The sequence below is a fragment of the Eulemur rufifrons genome, chromosome 10 (assembly GCF_041146395.1).
Source record: "Eulemur rufifrons isolate Redbay chromosome 10, OSU_ERuf_1, whole genome shotgun sequence".
Lineage (NCBI taxonomy): Eukaryota > Metazoa > Chordata > Mammalia > Primates > Lemuridae > Eulemur > Eulemur rufifrons.
In genome coordinates, this window is record NC_090992.1 from 2,414,936 (window position 1) to 2,435,515 (window position 20,580).

The 20,580-nt window shown below is 40.3% G+C and overlaps 1 protein-coding gene and 1 non-coding gene across 2 annotated transcripts; one reads left to right on the forward strand and one right to left on the reverse strand.

The window, feature by feature from the left end:
• Nucleotides 1-4,098: 4,098 nt before the first annotated feature.
• Nucleotides 4,099-20,365, reverse strand: SKP1 (S-phase kinase associated protein 1). Its single transcript, XM_069484051.1, has 6 exons — nt 20,241-20,365; nt 17,349-17,445; nt 12,139-12,212; nt 6,541-6,684; nt 5,054-5,194; nt 4,099-4,384 (listed from the first exon to the last, which is right to left on the reverse strand). Exons 2-6 carry the CDS (start codon nt 17,443-17,445, stop codon nt 4,349-4,351), a joined length of 492 nt encoding a protein of 163 aa, XP_069340152.1. The 5' UTR covers nt 20,241-20,365; the 3' UTR covers nt 4,099-4,348.
• Nucleotides 14,636-14,742, forward strand: LOC138393346 (U6 spliceosomal RNA). The gene has a single exon (XR_011235165.1). It is a non-coding gene; the product is annotated as a U6 spliceosomal RNA (small nuclear RNA).
• Nucleotides 20,366-20,580: the final 215 nt, after the last annotated feature.

Consider the following 20,580-nt stretch of genomic DNA (forward strand, 5'->3'; position numbering starts at 1 on the left):
CGGTGGCTCACGCCTGTAATCCTAGCACTCTGGGAGGCCGAGGCGGGTGGATCGCTGGAGGTCAGGAGTTCGAGACCAGCCTGAGCAAGAGCGAGACCCCGTCTCTACTAAAAAAAGAAAGAAATTATATGGACAACTAAAATATATATATACAAAAAATTAGCCGGGCATGGTGGCGCATGCCTGTAGTCCCAGCTACTCGGGAGGCTGAGGCAGTAGGATCACTTAAGCCCAGGAGTTTGAGGTTGCTGTGAGCTAGGCTGACGCCATGGCACTCACTCTAGCCCGGGCAACAGAGTGAGACTCTGTCTCAAAAAAAAAAAAACAAATCAGAGTTATAATGCCACTTAGGGAGCTGCAACTTAAAGGGATGAGTCTGTGAATCCTTAGAAAAACATAAAAATTGCAAAGCAACACCTACTTTGCATATTAAGAGATTTATTAAGGTGAGCTAATAAAATACAACAGCACTTCAAAAGAGGTAACTTGCTGCCACAATGTAAGAATTAGAATTTGTTTGAGGGGAACATCCTTAGCCCATGATAATGTTAGGGAGAAAGTAATAAGCTGGCCAGGTGCAGTGGCTCACACCTGTGATCCTAGCACTTCGGGAGGCCGAGGCAGAACTGCTTGAAGCTGGGAGTTTGAGACCAGCTTGAGCAAGAGCAAGACCCCCGTCTCTACAAAAAACAGAAAAGTTAGCCAGGCATGGTGGCATGCCTATAGTCACAGCTACTTGGGAGGCTGAGGCAGGAGTATCGCTTGAGCCCAAGAGTGTGAAGTTACAGTGAGCTATGATCACACCACTACACTCCAGCCCAGGCAAGAGAGCGAGACCCTATCTCAAAAAAAAAAAAAAAAAAAAGAAAAGAAAAGAAAAAAGGAGGGGGGGAGGAGGGAAGGAAGGAAAGAGAGACTAACATTCAGAAAGGGTTGGGTTTACTTTTAGGTATCAAGTGACAAAGCCAATGAAAAGCTGAGAAGCCAAAGGATTGTCACAGGAGTCTTTATCACCAAAAGCAACCTACTGCAGCCAACAGCTATGCATTTTCCACGTGTGCAGAAGAAACTGACAAAAGTTCTTCAGTCCTAGCTGGCAATCACCCAAATCTGCCTAATCCCTTCCTCTCATTCTGTTTCCTGGCAAAATAAAGGGCATTTCCCAATTAAGCCCTGAGGTTAATCAAGAAGGGTTTCCTTCCCTCTCCTATGTATATAGTAATTAAAGGAAGTCTTCGTAATTCATCAATAGTAACCACTTTCCAAACCAAGAGTATCACTACTTCTCGCCCTCCCATGCATTAAAACTGCTCTTCTTGGGCCGGGCGCGGTGGCTCAACACCTATAATCCAACCACTCTGGGAGGCTGAGGTGGGAAGATTGCTTGGGCTCAAGAGCTTGAGACCAGCCTAAACAAGAGCAAGACCCCATCTCTACTAAAAATAGAAACATCAGCCAGGTGCCATGGCATTTGCCTGTAGTCCCAGCTACTCAGGAGGCTGAGGCAGGAGGATGACTTGAGCCCAAGAGTTTGAGGTTGCAGTGAGCTGATGACACCACTGCACTATACCTGGGGTGACAGCAAAGACTGTCTCAAAAAACAAAATAAAACAAAACACTGCCCTTATTTTTATTATGCCTTGTACCTGCATTTCACAAGAATCATTCACTCATGTTTCTTACACAGAAATTTATGGAGCAGTGCTGCTAAATACAAGTCCCGGCACAGCTATAAAGCAGACTGCGCTAGATCTGTGAAACCACAGTAGCTACTATTTCCAACTTGCCCAAGACCACGCAGGCACTAAAACTCCAGCCTCAAGGTATGACTTCATGCCACAATATTAGTTTAAAAGAATAGCTAGGAAGTAAGAGGCAGGAATGAACTTACGGCTGAAGATTAAGGTTTGGCTGTTATGGATAATGAAAGACAACCGCTCACTACAGGTGAGAGCCTGGAAAACTCTTGAGATTCCCGAAGAAATAGTAGGCATATAATAGGAAACAGGGAAAAGAAGGGTGGGAAAAGACTGCTGCAGCCAGCTTGAAAAGGGCTTAACATCATGCCTATGATTTATTTCGGTACACAATGGTCACAAATGGACTATTTTCTCATTCATGAGCTCTCAGATCTCCACTAGAGTTTAAGATTACCAGGATTCTTTGTTTTGTTGTTTAAAGACTACAGCCAATAGAAAGTCAAGAAGAGAACAAAAATTTAAACCACATTGTCCATTCAATCTTTCTGAAAGATCACAGTATCCATTAAATATGGGTAGTGATGTTATTTACTCCTGTAATTCTAACGACTCTTGAGTGTTATACAGATCAAGAGATAATAATGGGCTCCTATTTCCTAGAAGCTGATACTTCCTTTACAAATTAAACATGGCATATGCTAGTGATCCTGGCCCTACAGTGAAAATTTGTGTTTATCATGATATTGCTAGGGATACTTGAAATGGACAAGTTTTTTGCAGACACTGATCATCAATTATAGCAGGAATTGGTACATGAGACATTCAGCTAGACTGGACTCTGCTATCTTCCCCAACTAAAACCAGGACAAATAGAAAACAAGCTTATTTCCTGAGAGTAAACGGAATCAGAGATCCAGAAGTGGTCATAGGGGTTGGCAAACTTTTTCTATAAAATGCCAGATAGTAAATATTTTAGGCTTTTTGATCAAACACAGTCTCTGCTGTACATATTTTTTTAAACAACCCTTTAATGTAGCCGGGCAGTGGCACATGCCTGTAATCTCAGCTACTCGGGAAGCTGAGGCAGGAAGATTGGGTAAGCCCAGGAGTTCAAGATCCAGTCTGGGGAACCAGCAACATTCCATCTTATTAAAAAAATAAAAACAAAAACCAACACTTTAAAACATAAAATCCAGTTTTAGCTTCAAGACTGCAAAAACATACTACAGGCCTGATTAGACTCACACAAATGCTGTAGTTTAGTACCTCTGGTACATACACCAAATGGGAATTATGTGAAATGACGTGTGAGACTTTATTAAATAAGGTGAATTTGGGACAAATGAGAGGTGAAGTAAAGGCAAACTACTGTCAAGTGATAATCTGAGCCTGCACAGCTCACGGTGCATGTGAAGAGAATACAGTAAGATTACATGTGGATGCAGATGATGTTAACTGAGAAAGGAAGGAGAAAACTGAGCACAAGGAGGGGGAAAAAAAATGTATGAGCCATCTTAAGCCACTGGAAAACAACTTCATTCTCCTATGGGGGGAAGCTGGAAACAATGGCAGTGCAGTTTTGTGTTAAGAACAGCAGCACTGGCTCCAGCAAACCACATCAACAACAATGAGGAGACAGAAGTCCATCAGTATCCTATGGTTACGTCAGCAGCCTCCAGTGAACCAGGACATGAACTGCCTAAAGGACTTTTCAAGCTAAACAAATGTACGCAAATTTAACCCATTTATTAAGTGAAGAGATACATTTAAGTCCACAAAAGCAAACTGTTAACTACTTACTATATAACTTACTGTTTATTGAAAGTATCTTGCATTCATGATGGATATTCTCTGGATTTTGGCATATATTTTAATGTTATTTTTTACATGCAGTAGTGTGAGTTTTCCCCACATAGGAACAATGATAAAAAGATGACATACCACATGGGTTAAGTGTCTTTTTTAATTGAAAAGCTAACAAACTGTCCAGTTACATTTCTCCAAAAGAAAACCACAAACTGGGTAGGTAACTATGACTCTAGTCTAGGCAATATATTCAAAGCTAGGAGAATTAAAAATAAAAAAAGCAAGTCCTCAGATCCAATTAAGGGAGCCCTGCTACATACCAGTTAATCAGTACCAGTGGTACTCCCTGACTCTAGGAGGCTGGAAGGCACCCTAATAACCCTACTCAGAACCTTTACTTCAAGTAGCCTTTCTCCAGTTTCCAACTCATGCATTAAAGATAGTATTTTCTTAATTCAATTTCAGAAAATTTTTGCAAGTTGTTTTATGTACAATGCCAACTTTTAAAAGGTCACTAAAGTTAACTGGACAATAAACTAGGCAGAAATCACTTTACAAAAAAGAGGGAAAGCCCAAAATGCCACTTTCTATATAGAGAACCCACAGTTCAGTTTTATTCAGAGCAAAGAAAAAAGAAACTTTCGATCATACTAGAAGAAAGTCAACCATAGGTTTGGAGTCTGTACTCAAACTACACATGCGATGAGGACAATATTCTGCTAATACAACGGATTTGCTGCTGCATTTGTCTACTGTTTGTCTCATATTAACAATTATAAACAGAGCAGTGCAACTAGTATTTGAAACAATCCTTACAGTGTTACAGTGTCAGGCACAACATTTCATTTCTCTTCACACCACTGGTTCTCTTTGCGTACCTAGAAGAAGAGACAGCTATAAGGAAGTACCCTGAGTCTTTCTCAAGACTTGTAAATACTAACTATTGATTCATCAATAGCCAGTGAGATGGGTCAGAAGGAAAACTGGAAAAACACCAAGAATAAACTTCCTGATTTCCTTCCTTTGCCTCCCCAGGTTTCTATTTTGCCCTGCTGAAATGACCAAAGTAGTAAAGGCAATGGCAATTTGCCAAAGTTGACAGAGAAAATTCAATTAGTTCATGCACATGATTTCAGTTTGTAGCCATGTCAACAAAATCATTCTGATCTATTCATTCATTTCCTCCCCATTCACTAAGTTCCTCTGAAGTATCCTACACTTCTCCATAGAGCCTGCTTTTCTGAAGTCAAGTATGTATGATCTATAAAAAATGTCCCAGGTGCCAAAACTAGTAACTACTAATAAATTAATATGAAAGAGTTCCTTTGGTTGAAAACTAATTGTTCTTATGCTTATAAAAGACAAGAATCATCTAAGTGTTTAGACTCAGAGACAGGCCAATAAGGGTAGGTTTGAGACACAGAAGGTACTTACTATGCACCTCAAGTATCAAGACTACTTGATACAGGCACCTCTTTTTCTGGCATGTTATAGATTTTAGTCTCTTAAGCAGCATGCGATCAAGGACAAAATTGTGTGTTACCTACCTGGGCTTCCTCCTCTTCAGTAAAGTCATTTTTGATATTGAAGGTCTTACGAATCTCCTCAGGAGTTTTCCCCTTGATCATATTAGCAACAGTCTTGCACGTAACATCAAGCAAACCTTTGATGTCTAAGTAGTTTGCAGCCTGCAAAGTGATATTTGTTTTCATTAAAGTATACTTGATGTTTTAAATTAAATCCATATCCAATTAAATTTAATATCTAATATCCGACACAGCCTCTACTGGGCGCTGTGTGTGTGTGTGTGTGTGTGTGTGTATGCAAGCACTGCATGTCAGGTCTAGGCAAAAATATCCACGCTTAGAGTTCAAATATAAGCAGTTACAGCATTACATTTTACTCATCTCAAAAACCCAGCTTTTGCTTCCATTAAATTTCTCTGTTATTTTCTATTTTATTGATTTCTGCTCTTTAACATTCTCATTCTTCTGCTTACTTTGAGTTTAATTTCATCTTTCACTAGGTTAAGGTGGAAGTTTATTGGTTTGAAACTTTTCTTTTTTCCTGATATAGATGTTTAGTGCTATCAATTTCCCTCTAAGTATTGCTTTAGCTGTATCCCACAGACTTTTCATGTTTTATTTCTATTCGGTTCAAAATACTTTTCTAATTTTTTTTTTTTATTTCTTCATTGATCCACAGGTTATTTGGAAATGTGTTAGTTTTCAAATATTTTCATATTTTTTTCAGGTACATTTCTGTTAGTAATTTCTAACTTAATTCTATTGTGGTCAGAGAACACACTTTGATTTGAATCCTTTTAAATTTGAGATTTGTTTTACAGCCTAGGATATGGTCTATCTTGGTAATAGAGACTTGAAAAGAACGTGTATTCCACTGTCATTAGATGTAATGTTCTATAATGTCCCTTAAGATAAGCTGGTTGACAGTGTTATTCAAGTCTTCTACATTCTTACTAATTTTCTATCTACATGTTCTATTAATTATTGAGAGACAGGTGTTGAAATCTAACTATGACTGTGGATCTGTGGATTTCCCCTTTGAGTTCTATTGGTTTTTGGAAGTTCTGCTTCGAGGCAGATGAATGTTTATGATTGTTATGTCTTAATGAACTGATCTCTTTATCATTATAAAACAACCCTCTTTAACACAGGTAATATTCTTTGCTCCATAATCTACTTTAACATAGTCACTTCAGCTTTCTTTTCATTAGCGTTAGCATAGTGTATCTTCTTCCATCCTTTAAACTTAGTTGTGTTTTTATATTTAAAGTGGGTTTCTGACAGACAACATAGCTGAGTCTTTTTTAACTGATCTGACAATCTTTGCCTTTTAACTATGGTGTTTAGACTGTTTACATTTACTATGATTACTGATATGTAGATTTACATATAGCATTACATATGAGTTCAGAGTATTAAAAATTCAGTATCAATGAAATTGGCAAATTTAACTCTATAAGAAGTGCAAAGGGCTCTGGAATAAAACCACTTATACATTAAAAACATACCAGAATAAGTTCAAAAAGTGTTCCTTGGTCAACTTTCAGGAATTCTTGGTCCCAAACAGGGATATCATCTGTTCGCTTTTCTTTGTTCTCATCATCCTCAGGAGGAGGAGGGTCATCCTTGTGGTGGGTGCACCACTGAATGACCTACAACAATAAAAGTTCATTCTTCTGTGGCATTTTGTCACAAGGTACTCACTCCACTACTGGGGCAACATTATTCCTACACTGGGATAAGAACTAGCTGGATGCTGACTTGAGCAAGTAAGTTAATAGCCAAACTTAAAAAGCAAAAGTGAAGCTTAAAGAATCTTTACAACCCTAGAGGGTATAAGATTTTATTAGATAAAAGCAAACCATGAACACAGAGAACTGTATCTGATCACATAAAAAGCTTCTGTGCAAAAACAAACAGACAAGACAATGACTAGAAGATACCTACAACATATACAACAATGGATTAGTCTATAGAATATAAAATCCTAAAAATCACTACAGAGAAATGGGTTAATGACATGTACAATTAACAAAAGAAATCTAACAGTCAAACATGAGGAAATGCTCAACTTCACTAGATGCAAAACTAACACTGTAGTCAGAGATCCTACTCTAGATTGCAAAAAAAGAAAAAAGAATGCTAATATTAAATGTTGGCAATAGTGGGAAGGAAACACAAACTCTTCTACTGGAGAGTGTAAATTGGTATATAAACACTTTGAAAACTAATCTAGCACTACTTAGTAAAGCCGAATATGTACATACACTATAACCAATAAATTTCAAATGCCCCAGACACATGCGTAAGACCATTTGGTATAGCAACAAAGCAGGAAATACCCTAAAGTTCCCTTAGTAGGAAAAGGAATACACCATAAAGTTTCAGGAAGTTGATTAACTAGACTATATGTATCAGCATAAAGACCAAAATCAATACTGAAAGTGTTAAGTTGGAGAATCTAGGTGGTGGGTACATAAGTGCATAATTCTTTTAATTTTTCTGTATGTTTAAATTTTCATAGTAAAATGCTCGGAGAATAAACAATGCTGAGAGAAAACAGAACAGCCAAGAAATTATACTGCCAGGATGCATGGCCAGGCACAATGGCTCACACCTGTAATCCTACCACTCTGGGAGACCGAGGCGGGAGGACTGCTTGAGGCCAGGAGTTCGAGACCAGCCTGAGCAAGAGCAAAACCTTGTCTTTACAAAAAATGAAATAGAAAAATTAGCCAGGTGTGGTAGCACACACCTGTGCTCTCAGCTACTTGGGAGGCTGAGGCAGGAGGACTGCATGAGCCCAGGAGTTTGAGGCTGCAGTGAGCTATGATGACGCCACTGTACTCTAGCCCAGGAGACAGAGCAAGACCCTGTCTCAAAAAAAAAAAAAAAACAGTATTCCAATTACGTAAGAAAAGAAATAGCAATTATTATTTGACTATAAAGGCATTTTTAAAACTCTTAAAAGGATATGTAAGAAACTAACGCCAATTATTACTTGGTGGTAGGGGCAGTTTCTGGTCAGATGGGAGATGAGGATGGGAAATTACATTGTATACTTTCATAGTTTGTGGATCATGTGATTATTATTCAGAATATGATATATATTTGATGCAAAATAGGATTAAAAAAAGCCTTATTCTCAGAAGTGGCCCTACGTCACCCAGTTCATTAACTCTGACCTTATTTACTCCCTCCTTGCATGGTCACTTGCTATAGCTCCCACACTAACCTCCTCCCTACCTCTCCTCAAAAGGCAGGGCATGGCCGGGCACGGTGGCTCACGCCTGTAATCCTAGCACTCTGGGAGGCCGAGGCGGGTGGATCGCTCAAGGTCAGGAGTTCGAGACCAGCCTGAGCAAGAGCGAGACCCCGTCTCTACTAAAAATAGAAAGAAATTATCTGGCCAACTAAAATATATATAGAAAAAAATTAGCCGGGCATGGTGGCGCATGCCTGTAGTCCCAGCTACCCAGGAGGCTGAGGCAGTAGGATCGCTTAAGCCCAGGAGTTTGAGGTTGCTGTGAGCGAGGCTGATGCCATGGCACTCACTCTAGCCCGGGCAACAAAGCGACACTCTGTCTCAAAAAAAAAAAAAAAAAAAAAAAAAAGGCAGGGCATGCTCTTGTCTTAGGGTCACTGCACTTGCTCCTAAATCCCAGAATTCTTTTACCCCACATATTCACATGTCTTTGTTTAAAGAACATCTTCTCAGTAAGGCATCTCCTGATCATATTTATTTTAAAAATAGCTAACTCTCCACCTACCAATCCCCTTGTATTCTCCCTTCCCTTCTTTATTCTCCAGAGCTTTTCCATTTGACATATTTCTTATGCTGTTTCCCTACCTCTTTAGAATGTAAACTCCATAAGGGCGAGATTTTTGTGGTTCATTGCTATAACCCCAGCACCTAAAGAGTACCTGGCATTTGAATAAATGCAAGCAAAAGTCCTTTTAAAAACATTTCACATTAGTATAAAATAGAATATTAATTGCAAGACAATACTCGGAAGTCAGAAAGAATGACATCTAACTAGATAAAATAAACTTCTAAATCATAACATAAACTGACATAAGATAAGCAAACTGGTTTTTTTTTTTTTTTTTTGAGACAGTCTTGCTCTGTTGCCATGGCGTCAGCCTAGTTCATAGCAACCTCAAACTCCTGGGCTCAAATGATCCTCCTGCTTCAGCCTCCCAAGTAGCTGGGAACACAGGCACGCACCACCACACCCGGCTAATTTTTCTATTTTTAGGAGAGACGGGGTCTTGCTTTGGTTTAGGCCGGTCTCAAACTCCCAACCTCAAGCAATCCTCCTGCCTCGGCCTCCCAAAGTGCTAGGACTACAGGTGTGAGCCACCATGGCCGGTCTAAATGACTCATAAAAAAGCCCATTAGGCCGGGCGCGGTGGCTCACGCCTGTAATCCTAGCACTCTGGGAGGCCGAGGTGGGCGGATCGTTTGAGCTCAGGAGTTCGAGACCAGCCTGAGCAAGAGCGAGACCCCACCTCTACTAAAAATAGAAAGAAATTATATGGACAGCTAAAAATATATATAGAAAAAATTAGCTGGGCATGGTGGCGCATGCCTGTAGTCCCAGCTACTCGGGAGGCTGAGACAGGAGGATCTCTTGAGCTCAGGAGTTTGAGGTTGCTGTGAGCTAGGCTGACGCCACGGCACTCACTCCAGCCTGGGCAACAGAGTGAGACTCTGTCTCAAAAAAAAAAAAAAAAAGCCCATTAGATAATACCACTGAACTGTATGTACACTTAAAAATGATTAAGATGACAAATTTTATGTTATGTGTATTTTACCACAAATTTTTTTAAAAGGCCCTTTAGACTACAACATGGATGAACCTTGAAAACATTATGCAAAGTGAAATAAGCCAGACACAAAGGACAAACATTATACAATTCCATGTATGATGTACCCAGAACAGCCAAATTCACAGAGACAGAGAGTAGAATAGTGGTTACCAGGGGCTGCTGGGGAGGAAGAGTGAGAGAATGGGGATCTACCATTTAATGGGCAAAGTGTGAGATGATGAAAAAGTTCTGAAGATAGTTAGTGGTGATGGTTGCTATGAATGTACTTAATGTCACTGAATGGTACACATAACAAAAGTTAAAATGATAAGCTTTATAATGTGTACATACATTTCACCACTGTTTTCTTAACCCATTAGAAAAATGGGGAAATGAAAACAGATAATGCAGAAAATACAAATGGCCAGTCACACACATAAAAAGTTTGGTCTTAGATTCACTTTTTACCCAGTCTAGGGAGATTTAAAAAGACTGATAATAGCCAATGTGGTGAGAGTATGGAAAAATAAGCAGTGAAGCTGCATCCCATGCAGGAGTCAAGATCTCAAGAGAAAGCATAAGATGAAACTGCATATTGTCAGTGACCTTTTAAAAATCTCACAGGAAGGAGCCAACCAGAGCTGAACATCCTCATCTCTAAGTCTAGCCAGTTTTTACCCCAATGTGGAAAAAGGCTGCTAGTTTCTTTAGAATGAACATCCAGGTGAATAGCTCACTGTGTTAAGGAGCACGTGCCCCCAAACACTGAAATCCTATTCAGTGTGGGAACTGTTTATGCTTAGACACAAGGTAAGGTAATCAACTAAAAAAAACACAGAAACATCTCTTATTCTCAAGCTCCCTTCGGGGCACACTGATTCAGACGACAAATACAAAAATTTTCCTTTTTACTAAGCATCTATTATTGTATTTCAGTAATTTAAATGTACTACTGCAAAAGACTAGACAATTCAAATATTCATAGGGCCTGGTTAAAAAAACTACAACAGATACTTACAGAGTCATAATCATACCACAGAGAGTTTAAAAAAAGAAGATGCTATGTATTAACATGGAAAAATCACCATTTTCTTATATGAAAAAATAAAGAAAAAAGAAAACATACAGCTGTATAGTTTGCTACCTTAAGAATGGGGAGGGAAATACTTATTTGTTAATATCCACATTACAAAATATTGAAAAGATAAATGTTACCTGACAGAGGGGGATCACAGTGGATGGAGACAGAAATGGGAACAACTTTAGCTGTTTCAAAACGATAATTCTAACAAAGATAGTCATGATTCATTTCTACCGAGCTCTCTGAAAAGTGGTGTCTTTATGGAAAGCTATTTAGCAATATCTATCAAAATGTAGGTGTATAAGCCATCCAGTGATCCAGATAGTCTACATCTAGATCATCTATCCCAGAGAATTACTTGCATACATGTACCAAGTATAGATGCCAAATAAATGACAATGGTCAACTGTGGCACGGGAGCAGACAGAACTTTTTTCTGTATACTACTGTATTGTTGTGGGATTTTTTGTTTAGTTTCTTTTCTTTTTTTTTTTTTTTTTGAGACAGGGTCTCGCTCTGTCAGCCAGGCTAGATAGAGAGTACAGTGGTGTCATCATAGCTCACTGCAATCTTTACCTCCTGAGCTCAAGCAATTCTCCTGCCTCAGCCTCCCAAGTAGCTGAGACTATAGGCATGTGCCACCACATCCGGCTAATTTTCTAATGTTTTGTAGAGACAGGGTCTCACTACGTTACCCAGGCTAGTCTCACACACCTGGCCTCAAGCAGTACTCCTGCTACGGCCTCTCAAAATGCTGGGATTACAGGCGTGAGCCAACACACCCAGCATTACTGTATTGTTTAAGAACATTTAGGTATCATTCAAGTTAAGTGTTTAAGAACATTAAAATTTTAAAGTAATTTTAAGCAGTAAGTTCTAATAAAATATAGACTGCTGAATTACTTGTATCAATCATTGCTATTATATTTGAAGCAGAATGTACTTAACTGATGTCAGCCGAAATACTGGTGTTTATATACCCAAATAACATTTATGCCAGAATAAGTTCAAATGTGGTTTGAATCTACTTTCAAGAATTTTTGGTCTTAAAAAAGTTATTTACATTTTCCTATTTCATCTGGATCGGAAGCATCACATGCTAGATTCAGAACTACTCATCTACACAGAGGAGTATATAAAAACTTAAAAGCTAAGATCATTAAGAAGTCTAAGTATCCCCACTCTTAAAAAGTAAACCCTTTAAAGACCTTACCTTTTTTAATATTGCTGCATTAACATTTGGTAGAGGAACTGGGTCATCATCTCCTTCATCATCCATTCCCAAATCTAAGAAAACCAGAAGAAAGCTGCCATTATTTCCTACCTCCATTATAACACTTAAACCAGTGAGGCTATATCTCAAGAAAGTACAGCTGGCCCTCTATATACACGGGTTCTGCATCAGTAGGTTCAACCAAGGAATGGGGAAAAAAAAAAAAAAAGATGGCCATATCTGTACAAACCATGTAGACTTTTTTCCAGTCATTATTCTCTAATACAGTGTAACAACTATTTACATAGCATTTATACTATATAAGTAACCTAGAAATGATTTAAAGTACAAAAGGATGTATGCAGGATATATCCAGATATTATCTGCATTTTATATAAGGGACTTGAGCATCCCTGGATTTTGGTATTCACCAGTGGGGTGGAGGCAGTCCTGAAACCAATCCCCCCTGGATACTGAGGAACAACTGTAATTTGCAAGACATGCTATCTGAAAGAATATAAAAAGTACTTTACCAAGAACAAGTCTCTTTCTTTTTTTTAAGCCAGTCAAATTTAGCAGTGGGAGGCTGTATAGAACAATTCTCTTAAGAGCACATTTAAAATCGGTGGTTCCTAACAATGGGGTCCATGAACCACCTGAAACTATATACAGTTATATGAGAGGACAACCAGAAATATTATATATAGAAAGTTCTTAATTAGGAGGAAAAGTGATTTAATAGTGAGGCTGAATGACTAGGTAGCCATCTGGAAAAAAAAGATGGACCCTTATTCTTACTCTTTATACCAAATTCTCTAGATAGGACTATATTTTAAAAAGTGAAACAATGGAAAGTATTACAAGTAATAGAATCTCAATCTATTCAAATCTGAAGCCCAAAGATGTGTATATACACGCAACGGATCATGCAGCCACTGACAAAAACAAGGCAGGCAGCTCCATATATATTGGTATGATCTCAAGATCAAAGTTTTTAAAAGCTACATATAAAAAGATAAATGTTATATGACTAAAAATGGGAATATGCTGATATATATTTAAAATATCCCCAAAAGGATACATAAGGAACTGTTAATGGTATCACATATAAGGAAGTTAAAGAAAAACCTAGGTTGAGGGACACAGTTATGGGGCTGACAATAATCCAGGCACAAGACGATAGCTTGGACAAGGTTTGGTCCTGAGGAGGAGATAGGAAATGGTCTAATTCTATACGCATTTTTAAAATTTTAAAATTTAAAATTTTATTTTTTGTAGAAATAGGGTTCTCACTATGTTGCTCAGGCCGGTCTCGAACTCCCAGCCCCAAGCAATCCTCCAGCCTTAGCTTCCAAAAGTGCGGGGATTACAAGCATGGGCCACCACGCCTGGCCTTCTGCATGTATTTTGAAGGTAGAGCCAAAAAAATTTGCCCACAGAAAGGAAGTAGAATGCAAGAGCAGCCAGGAAAGACTCAGGTTCATGGCATGAGAAAGATGGAGTTGCCGTCAACTGATAAGGGGAAGGCTATCAGAGGAACTTATTTTTAGCAAGAGAGGATCAGAGCTCTAGTTTATAAATTTAAACTATTCAAAAGCTAAGGGCAGTTGTATATGTAAGTCTAGAAATCAACAGAAGAGATGAGACCTGTAGGTAAGTTTGGGAATTGGCATATAGATGGTTTACAATGCTATGAGACTGTGACCAACCGAACCAGTTGAGTATACTTATAGTGAAGAGGTCCAAGGATGAAGCTCTGGGGAACTGCATGCTTTCAAGATGGGAAGACAGAGGCTGTGAGTGAGGTAAGCAGTAAGTGAAGTCTCGGAAGCCAAGTGAAGAGAGGAATAATCAAGCATCACTGCTGTCAAATACGTCTAGATGAGAACTGAAAACAGGCAATGCACGTGAGGACATGGAGTTCACTAAGCTGAACAAGCAGTTCCAGTGGAGTGGGAAAGGCAAGAGTAGATTCAGAAAGAATTCAGTTCATGTTATCCTGAATGGATAGATTCACTCATCTTCCCTCTCCTCTTTGTCACCAATGCCTGTCCCTCATGGCATCTCAAGTTAGAGTAAAACTATAAAATAACAATGTCTTATGTGATGTTCTATTTAGATCAAGTCACTTATGTTTTTTCTGAACAAGTATGAAATAGTTTTAATCAAGCAAGAGAAAGCAGCTATACATTGTTAAATATTTGTGTTTGGGAAATTAAGATATTAGAGGAAACATAACACAGAAGACCAGCTTGTTTAGACCCAAATGTTATTTGGAAGAAGGCTTAAGTCACATTAAAAATAAGGCCATTAATTGTCTCTAGACTGTCTGATAAAATAAGAATTAATAAAAATAAAATAAGATTAAAAAAAGCAAAAAATAAAAAAAAATAAAAAAAGAAAGAAAAAATAAGGCCATTATGGTAGTAAGGGATGACTTCTCTAGCATTTAAACTAAGGATGTGCAATGTTCTTTTTGCTTTTCAACTAAACGCCTGTGCTCGCTTTGGCACCACATATACTAAAATTGGAACAATACAGGGAAGAATAGCATGGCCCCTGTGCAAGGATGACACGAAAAAGAAAAAAAATTAAAATAAACAAACTAAATGCCCAAGTAGCAACAGTCATTCCTTTATGCTATTAGGTTTCAAGGACTTCTAAAGGACACCTGTATCCTGATACCACAACCTAGACCTGAATTAATCAGCCAATCCACATGTACACATGCCAAGATTCTCACTTCTGATTGTCCTGTGATTAAAAGGTTTCATTGTTGTTTTCTAAGTCACATAAAACCCATATCCAGAGATGGAAAACAAGAAAAGCTGTAAGTTGCCAAATTAAAAAGACTCCAGTCCTCAAGAGGCTACAATCTTATATAAGCCACTGGTACTTAAAACCACTCACCTCCAGTCCCCAAAAGCTATGGAGGGAAAGAATCACTTAATTGTTGCTATCAGTCTACTTGCTTCAGTGATTAAAGTTGGTGTGGAACACCTTCAAGGAGCCCTGTGTTCTTAAAATTGGCAAATGCTTCTTTGAGGCAACACTGGACAGATGAGTGTGTCAGACACCAAGATAAAATAAAGAACACTTTCACTGCCAAAGCAGGTGCGTAGGCAGCAATTTTGGTATCAGTTTCTACATCTTCTAAACAAAGCCTTACTCACCTGCCTTTTAGGGACACTTGGATTGCTTTCACACTCTTTATTAGTGACCATAGCATACTTCTTCATTCAACAGGTACTTGATGAACAGTGACTGTGGGATGTACCAAGGGGTTTACAACTTAATAGAAGTGATCTACGTATGTAAGCTACCAGGATACAGGACTGTAAGCACCACGTGATTGGCATCAATTACCAAGAATTGTATATTCAGCTTTTATGAGAAAACAGAAGTCATCCACTTAGAAAACAGAAGACACACCCTCTGCAATTCAGCTTCTGTCTCTACCACACCTAAATATCTGCTGCTAAAAGTCATCTAACTTATTAACGATGAAATCTTAAGTGACCAGTCTACAGTATATGAATCTGGCAATCACTCTAGTCACCGAGAAATGACCCCTTTTCCCTTGGCTTCCACTGATTCTCCACCTCTAATTTCTATACTCTTAACACCCCGGCCCCACCGCAACACCATCTTCTTCCAGAGTTACATTCCCTTAACTCAACATAGAGTAAGGTTTTTTTTAATCTCTACCAGTCTACAATTCAGGGGCCAAGATCCACATGCTCAATTGCCTAGTAGATTGCTACACAGATCTTTTGAAGGAATCTCAAACATAGTTCAAATTCAAAGTCATTTTCTTCCCAAACCAGACTTTCAGCTGTATCAACTACAGTATCATAATTCCATCCCACCCGAACTAGAAACCTAAATTTTACTTTTCCCTCATACACCCTATCTACTTTACCTTGTAATGATCTCCCGAAATGTCCTAATTTTACTTAGATTTAAAATACCACCTCCCTAGTACTACATACTGCAGTCTCTCCAAAAGCCTGAACACCAGCCTAGATGTTCCAAGAGCACCACTTGACAAACAACTTTATTATTAATGCGTTAAATACACCATGTAACAGTTTGCCTTGTTTTGTCTCTGGCTCCCCTCCTAGTTTACAAATTCTTCAAAGGCAAAGACCATGTCTAACTCACCTTCTTTTCACCAGCATATAGATAGTGCTTAGCACATAACCCTTCCCTTAAGTATTTGTAAGCTGCAGATCTTCCCTACCTAAAAACTTCTGACATTTGGCCAGGTGCAGTGGCTCACACCTATAATCCTAACACTCTGGGAGGCCGAGGAGGGAGAATCGCTTGAGGTCAGGAGTTTGAGACCAGCCTAAGCAAGACTCCATCTCTACTAAAATAGAAAAATTAGCCAGGCATTGTGGCACGGGCCTATAGTCCCAGTTACTCGGGAGGCTGAAGCAGGAGGATCCCTTGAGCCCCGGAGTTTGAGGTTGCAGTGAGCTATGATGATGCCACTGCACTCTACCCAGGGTGACAGAGTAAGACTCTGTCTCAAAAACAAAAAAACAAAAAACAAACAAACTTCTGACATTTAAGTACCAAAGAACATTCTTAGAAAGTTTTTCCCCCCATCAATTACAGACACTGATTTGTACCAACCCACTGGTAATACTAAGAGATCCACATTAACTTATAAAATTTCAAAGTTTCAAGCCCTGTTTTTTTGCCCCATTTTGTTGTGCTGCACATATACTTTGCAGCAGTTTCAGAGGAATGACAAGGTAGACAAAAGAGAAACCTTGTTTTAAAAAAAAAAAACCTACACAGCCATCTACAGAGTTTACCCCCTGCACTTAAAGTGCTCTATTTAGCTACCATATAGGAAGTTATCTCTTTTCCAAAGGCTTTAATTTTTGTCATTATTACTTGTGAATCCAAATATACTTGAAACAGAAATGGACCACTGTCTGAGGCTTAGAAATCAATATTTACTAATTTATGGTCTTATCCATTTAATAAGGAAAAAAACCTCACTAATCCAGACAACAAAGAAAAAATGGCCTGTCTCAGAACAATACAGACTATACTTTAAAGACAAACAAAGGAAATTTTATCCCTTCATACTCTGGAATACCTTTTATAACAGATTTCTACTCATATAAATTTGATATTCACAAATTATCTCAAATTACACATTTCTTCCCACTCAGGTTTTCTAATAAACTTACCTTCCAACATGGTTTTGATAGTCACAGACTGTTTGGCAATTTCCACATCAACTTCAAATATCTCTCCATCAGAACTCTGCAACTTAATTGAAGGCATCTATTGAATGCAAAATTTAAGAGATATCAGTTCTGTGTGACATTTCATCAGCTAGTCTGTCAGAAGCCTCTAACTTATTAACCACAAAATCCCAAGGACCTACAGTACATAACCTTACAAAACACTGTTGTAAACAGTTATTCACAGGTTAGCCTACAGGCATTTCTACAAAATTTTTTTCAAAGTGTAACTACAAGGAATAGAAGCTTTTAAGGCCTGCCCCACTGAAGTCACTATTCTTATAAATTTAAGAATTACAGTCTATACTTCTGATGCAAAATATGTCTAAAATCAAACAAACTTATCTGCTTTTTGTCTGCCTTTTGGCTCCCAGTAAATACAGATTACTCCATTTGAATAGATAATTGCCATAATTAACCACCTGCAAACCCAACATAAATAAAGCTACCAAAAAAGATAGTAATTTCCCCACAGTGGGACCCTACCAGTGAAAATTTAGTTCAGATCCAAAGAGTAGATCAGGATATGTGCATTTATGTCTGAACCAATGCAACACCATATATCAAGAGAATAAAATGACTTAAAGATAGCCAACTATCTTTAAAATTCCCTAAACCTACCAAGGAGCTTAAATTTCAAAGTCCTTTTTACCTTTCATAACTGTCCAGGTGTACAACTTGGAGATCTTCTGGCAAAATCTCCATAATAACCTATTATTTGCTCCAAAAATATATTAACTCAGATTAATTATGAGTCATTAGGAAAAAGACACCTCTTACGTAAAAGTTAATTAAGCAAATAAATAACTTCAAAGGACTTGAGTTCTGGCAAGGAAAAAAAAACTTTTAAAACTGTAAGCCAGCAATCTCTTATCATCTTCAGATTCCTTAAAAAAGAAAACATACAAGAAAAAGACCATAAAAGGGGGGAGGGGTGGGCAACAATACCTATCGAGATTAATTCAAAATCTCGTCAAGTTCATATATAGCTTTTAAATGGCCCATGCCTCTGAGGTATTCATAGTCCTGTGATGTACTACTTATTAACTTAAAGCATCTCTGAAGCTTTCTAGGTGTGTTGTATTAAAAATTCTTTCAATTTCCAAAAAAGTGTAGAATTTGGCATTTCAAACATACATTGCACCTGTTTTAGGTTCAAAGAGGATCTTAAGATCCACTCCCTAATTTGAAATACCCAGTCAGCTCTTTTGAGACAATTGTCCCCAGCCCCCTAAGCAGACAAGCTGGTAGGAGAAGGGAGCAAAAAAGTAAAGCATGTTTTAAAACCAGCCGCTGAAACATCCTGCTCTCACTCATCCACAATTGGAGAGAATCAGATTTCACCGTTCAGTTCACAAACATGTCTGCTTCTCCATGTTGCTCAGTGCTTGCCAATAATGCAGTTGTCCTGCTCAATGGAGAAAGGCCCAGAGGAGAGGACCCTCCCTGTGACAAGCCAACAACAAAGGGTATCCCCTAAATATTTCGACAGTGAGCCCAATTTTTAATTACACAACATTCAATGTTCTTTTTATATTACACAGCACGGGAATGCACAGGACAGAATCACAAGTCTAACAATGCACTTGATAAAATCAAAGCAAGACGACCACTTCCTATTTCTTTCAAATAACTCATAAATAGCAAGATGTGCTTAGTCATACTCAAATTCGTTTATTAGGTTACCCTTATGGGAGCTGAGATCTCATTACATCGCAGGAAGGCAATGGGTTAATCTGCAATTCGATGCACTTTGTAATCCTAGACTTAAAGAACCCTTAGTGATACTAGAATTAAGTGTAAAACGTTTAAGTAATAACAGATGAAATTTCAGTTTGACATTCTTTAGGCTCCTGTACTTGTAAATTAAATAACCCTCCATGGCCGGCATCAAATGGGTTCCATGGCATCATAAAGAAATAAAACCCTGCATTTTAAGTGGCCCGAAATTCTGACACCTCTTCCTAGGCTGCCCAGTGGAGGAGACTGCATTGTTCTATGACACAGATAACGTTCTACTGCGACGCTCCGATGAAATATTCACGCCCCCAAAGCCCAAACCTTAACTTTCCACTAAAAAATGAACCAAAGTAGGTGCATGGCCTGGCCCTTTAAAAGCCAGACACCTGAAGTTTTAGGGACAGGGCCCCTAAAGTCCTGCCACGATGACGGTAGTGTGTGCTATCACAACAGTTGCTTCTGCGACTCCAAGCTGTGGCAAAGTAACGCAGAGACGTGTTTACGAGGAGCAGGCGACGATCTGCAGACGCGGCACCGGCGGGCTTGGCCGGGACTGGAAGCCGGCGACGCCGGACGCGGGACAGAAAGGATGGGGGCCGGGAATCCAGCGGTCACGGACCACCGCGGCCACTCTCCCTCCCGACGACCACGAACGCCCAAACGGACACAGGCCCACGCTCACGACAGCCAGAGGACCCCCCTTCCAAGCTGCACCCCCACCCCGGCCCGGTCCCTGCGGCAGCAGGCTTCACGCCAAGGGAGGCCCCGGGCCGCGGCCTGGGCCTTGCGGCCGAGCTCCGCGCCGGCCGACGCTCGCCCCGCGCGGGGAGGGCCCAAGCCGGGGCTCGGCTCACACGCACGGGGCGCCGTACGGACGCGCGGCCGGAAGAGGCCTCACGGGTCGGGGGCGGAGTGGGCGACCCGGACCCTACGGTGCCTCCCGGGGAACGAGGTCGGCAACGGGTTCCACCGGGCCCGAGGGAAGACCAGGCCCGGCTGCCGCCCGCCTCCGCGGGCCCAAACCGTGGCAGTGCCGCCACCCGGCCCACAGTCCGGGCGCCGCAGCCCCTTCCAGCTCAGTGGGCGGCTACTCACGGTGTTCGGTCTCAAAGGACTGACGGCCGGAGGCTGACAAGAGCCGGGCGGCGTCTGCACGACAAGAAAAAGGCGGAGGACAAGGCCACTACGGCGGCGCGGCGCGGCGTCGGCCTTTATAGGAGCGGGCGCGGGCGCCGAGGACCCCGCGGCCCGCGGCGTCACACAGCTGGCTGGGCTGGCCGCCGAGATCGCCTGACGGCAGGCCGCGGACGGCGGGGCGGGCCCAGGGCGCCGGCGGGACGCGGCCGGGCGGGGGGCGGCGGGCGCGGCCGGGCGGGGGAGGGGCCTTCGCCTGCCCCCCCACCCTTGAAGGCGCCGCTCTCTCTCCTCGAAGCGG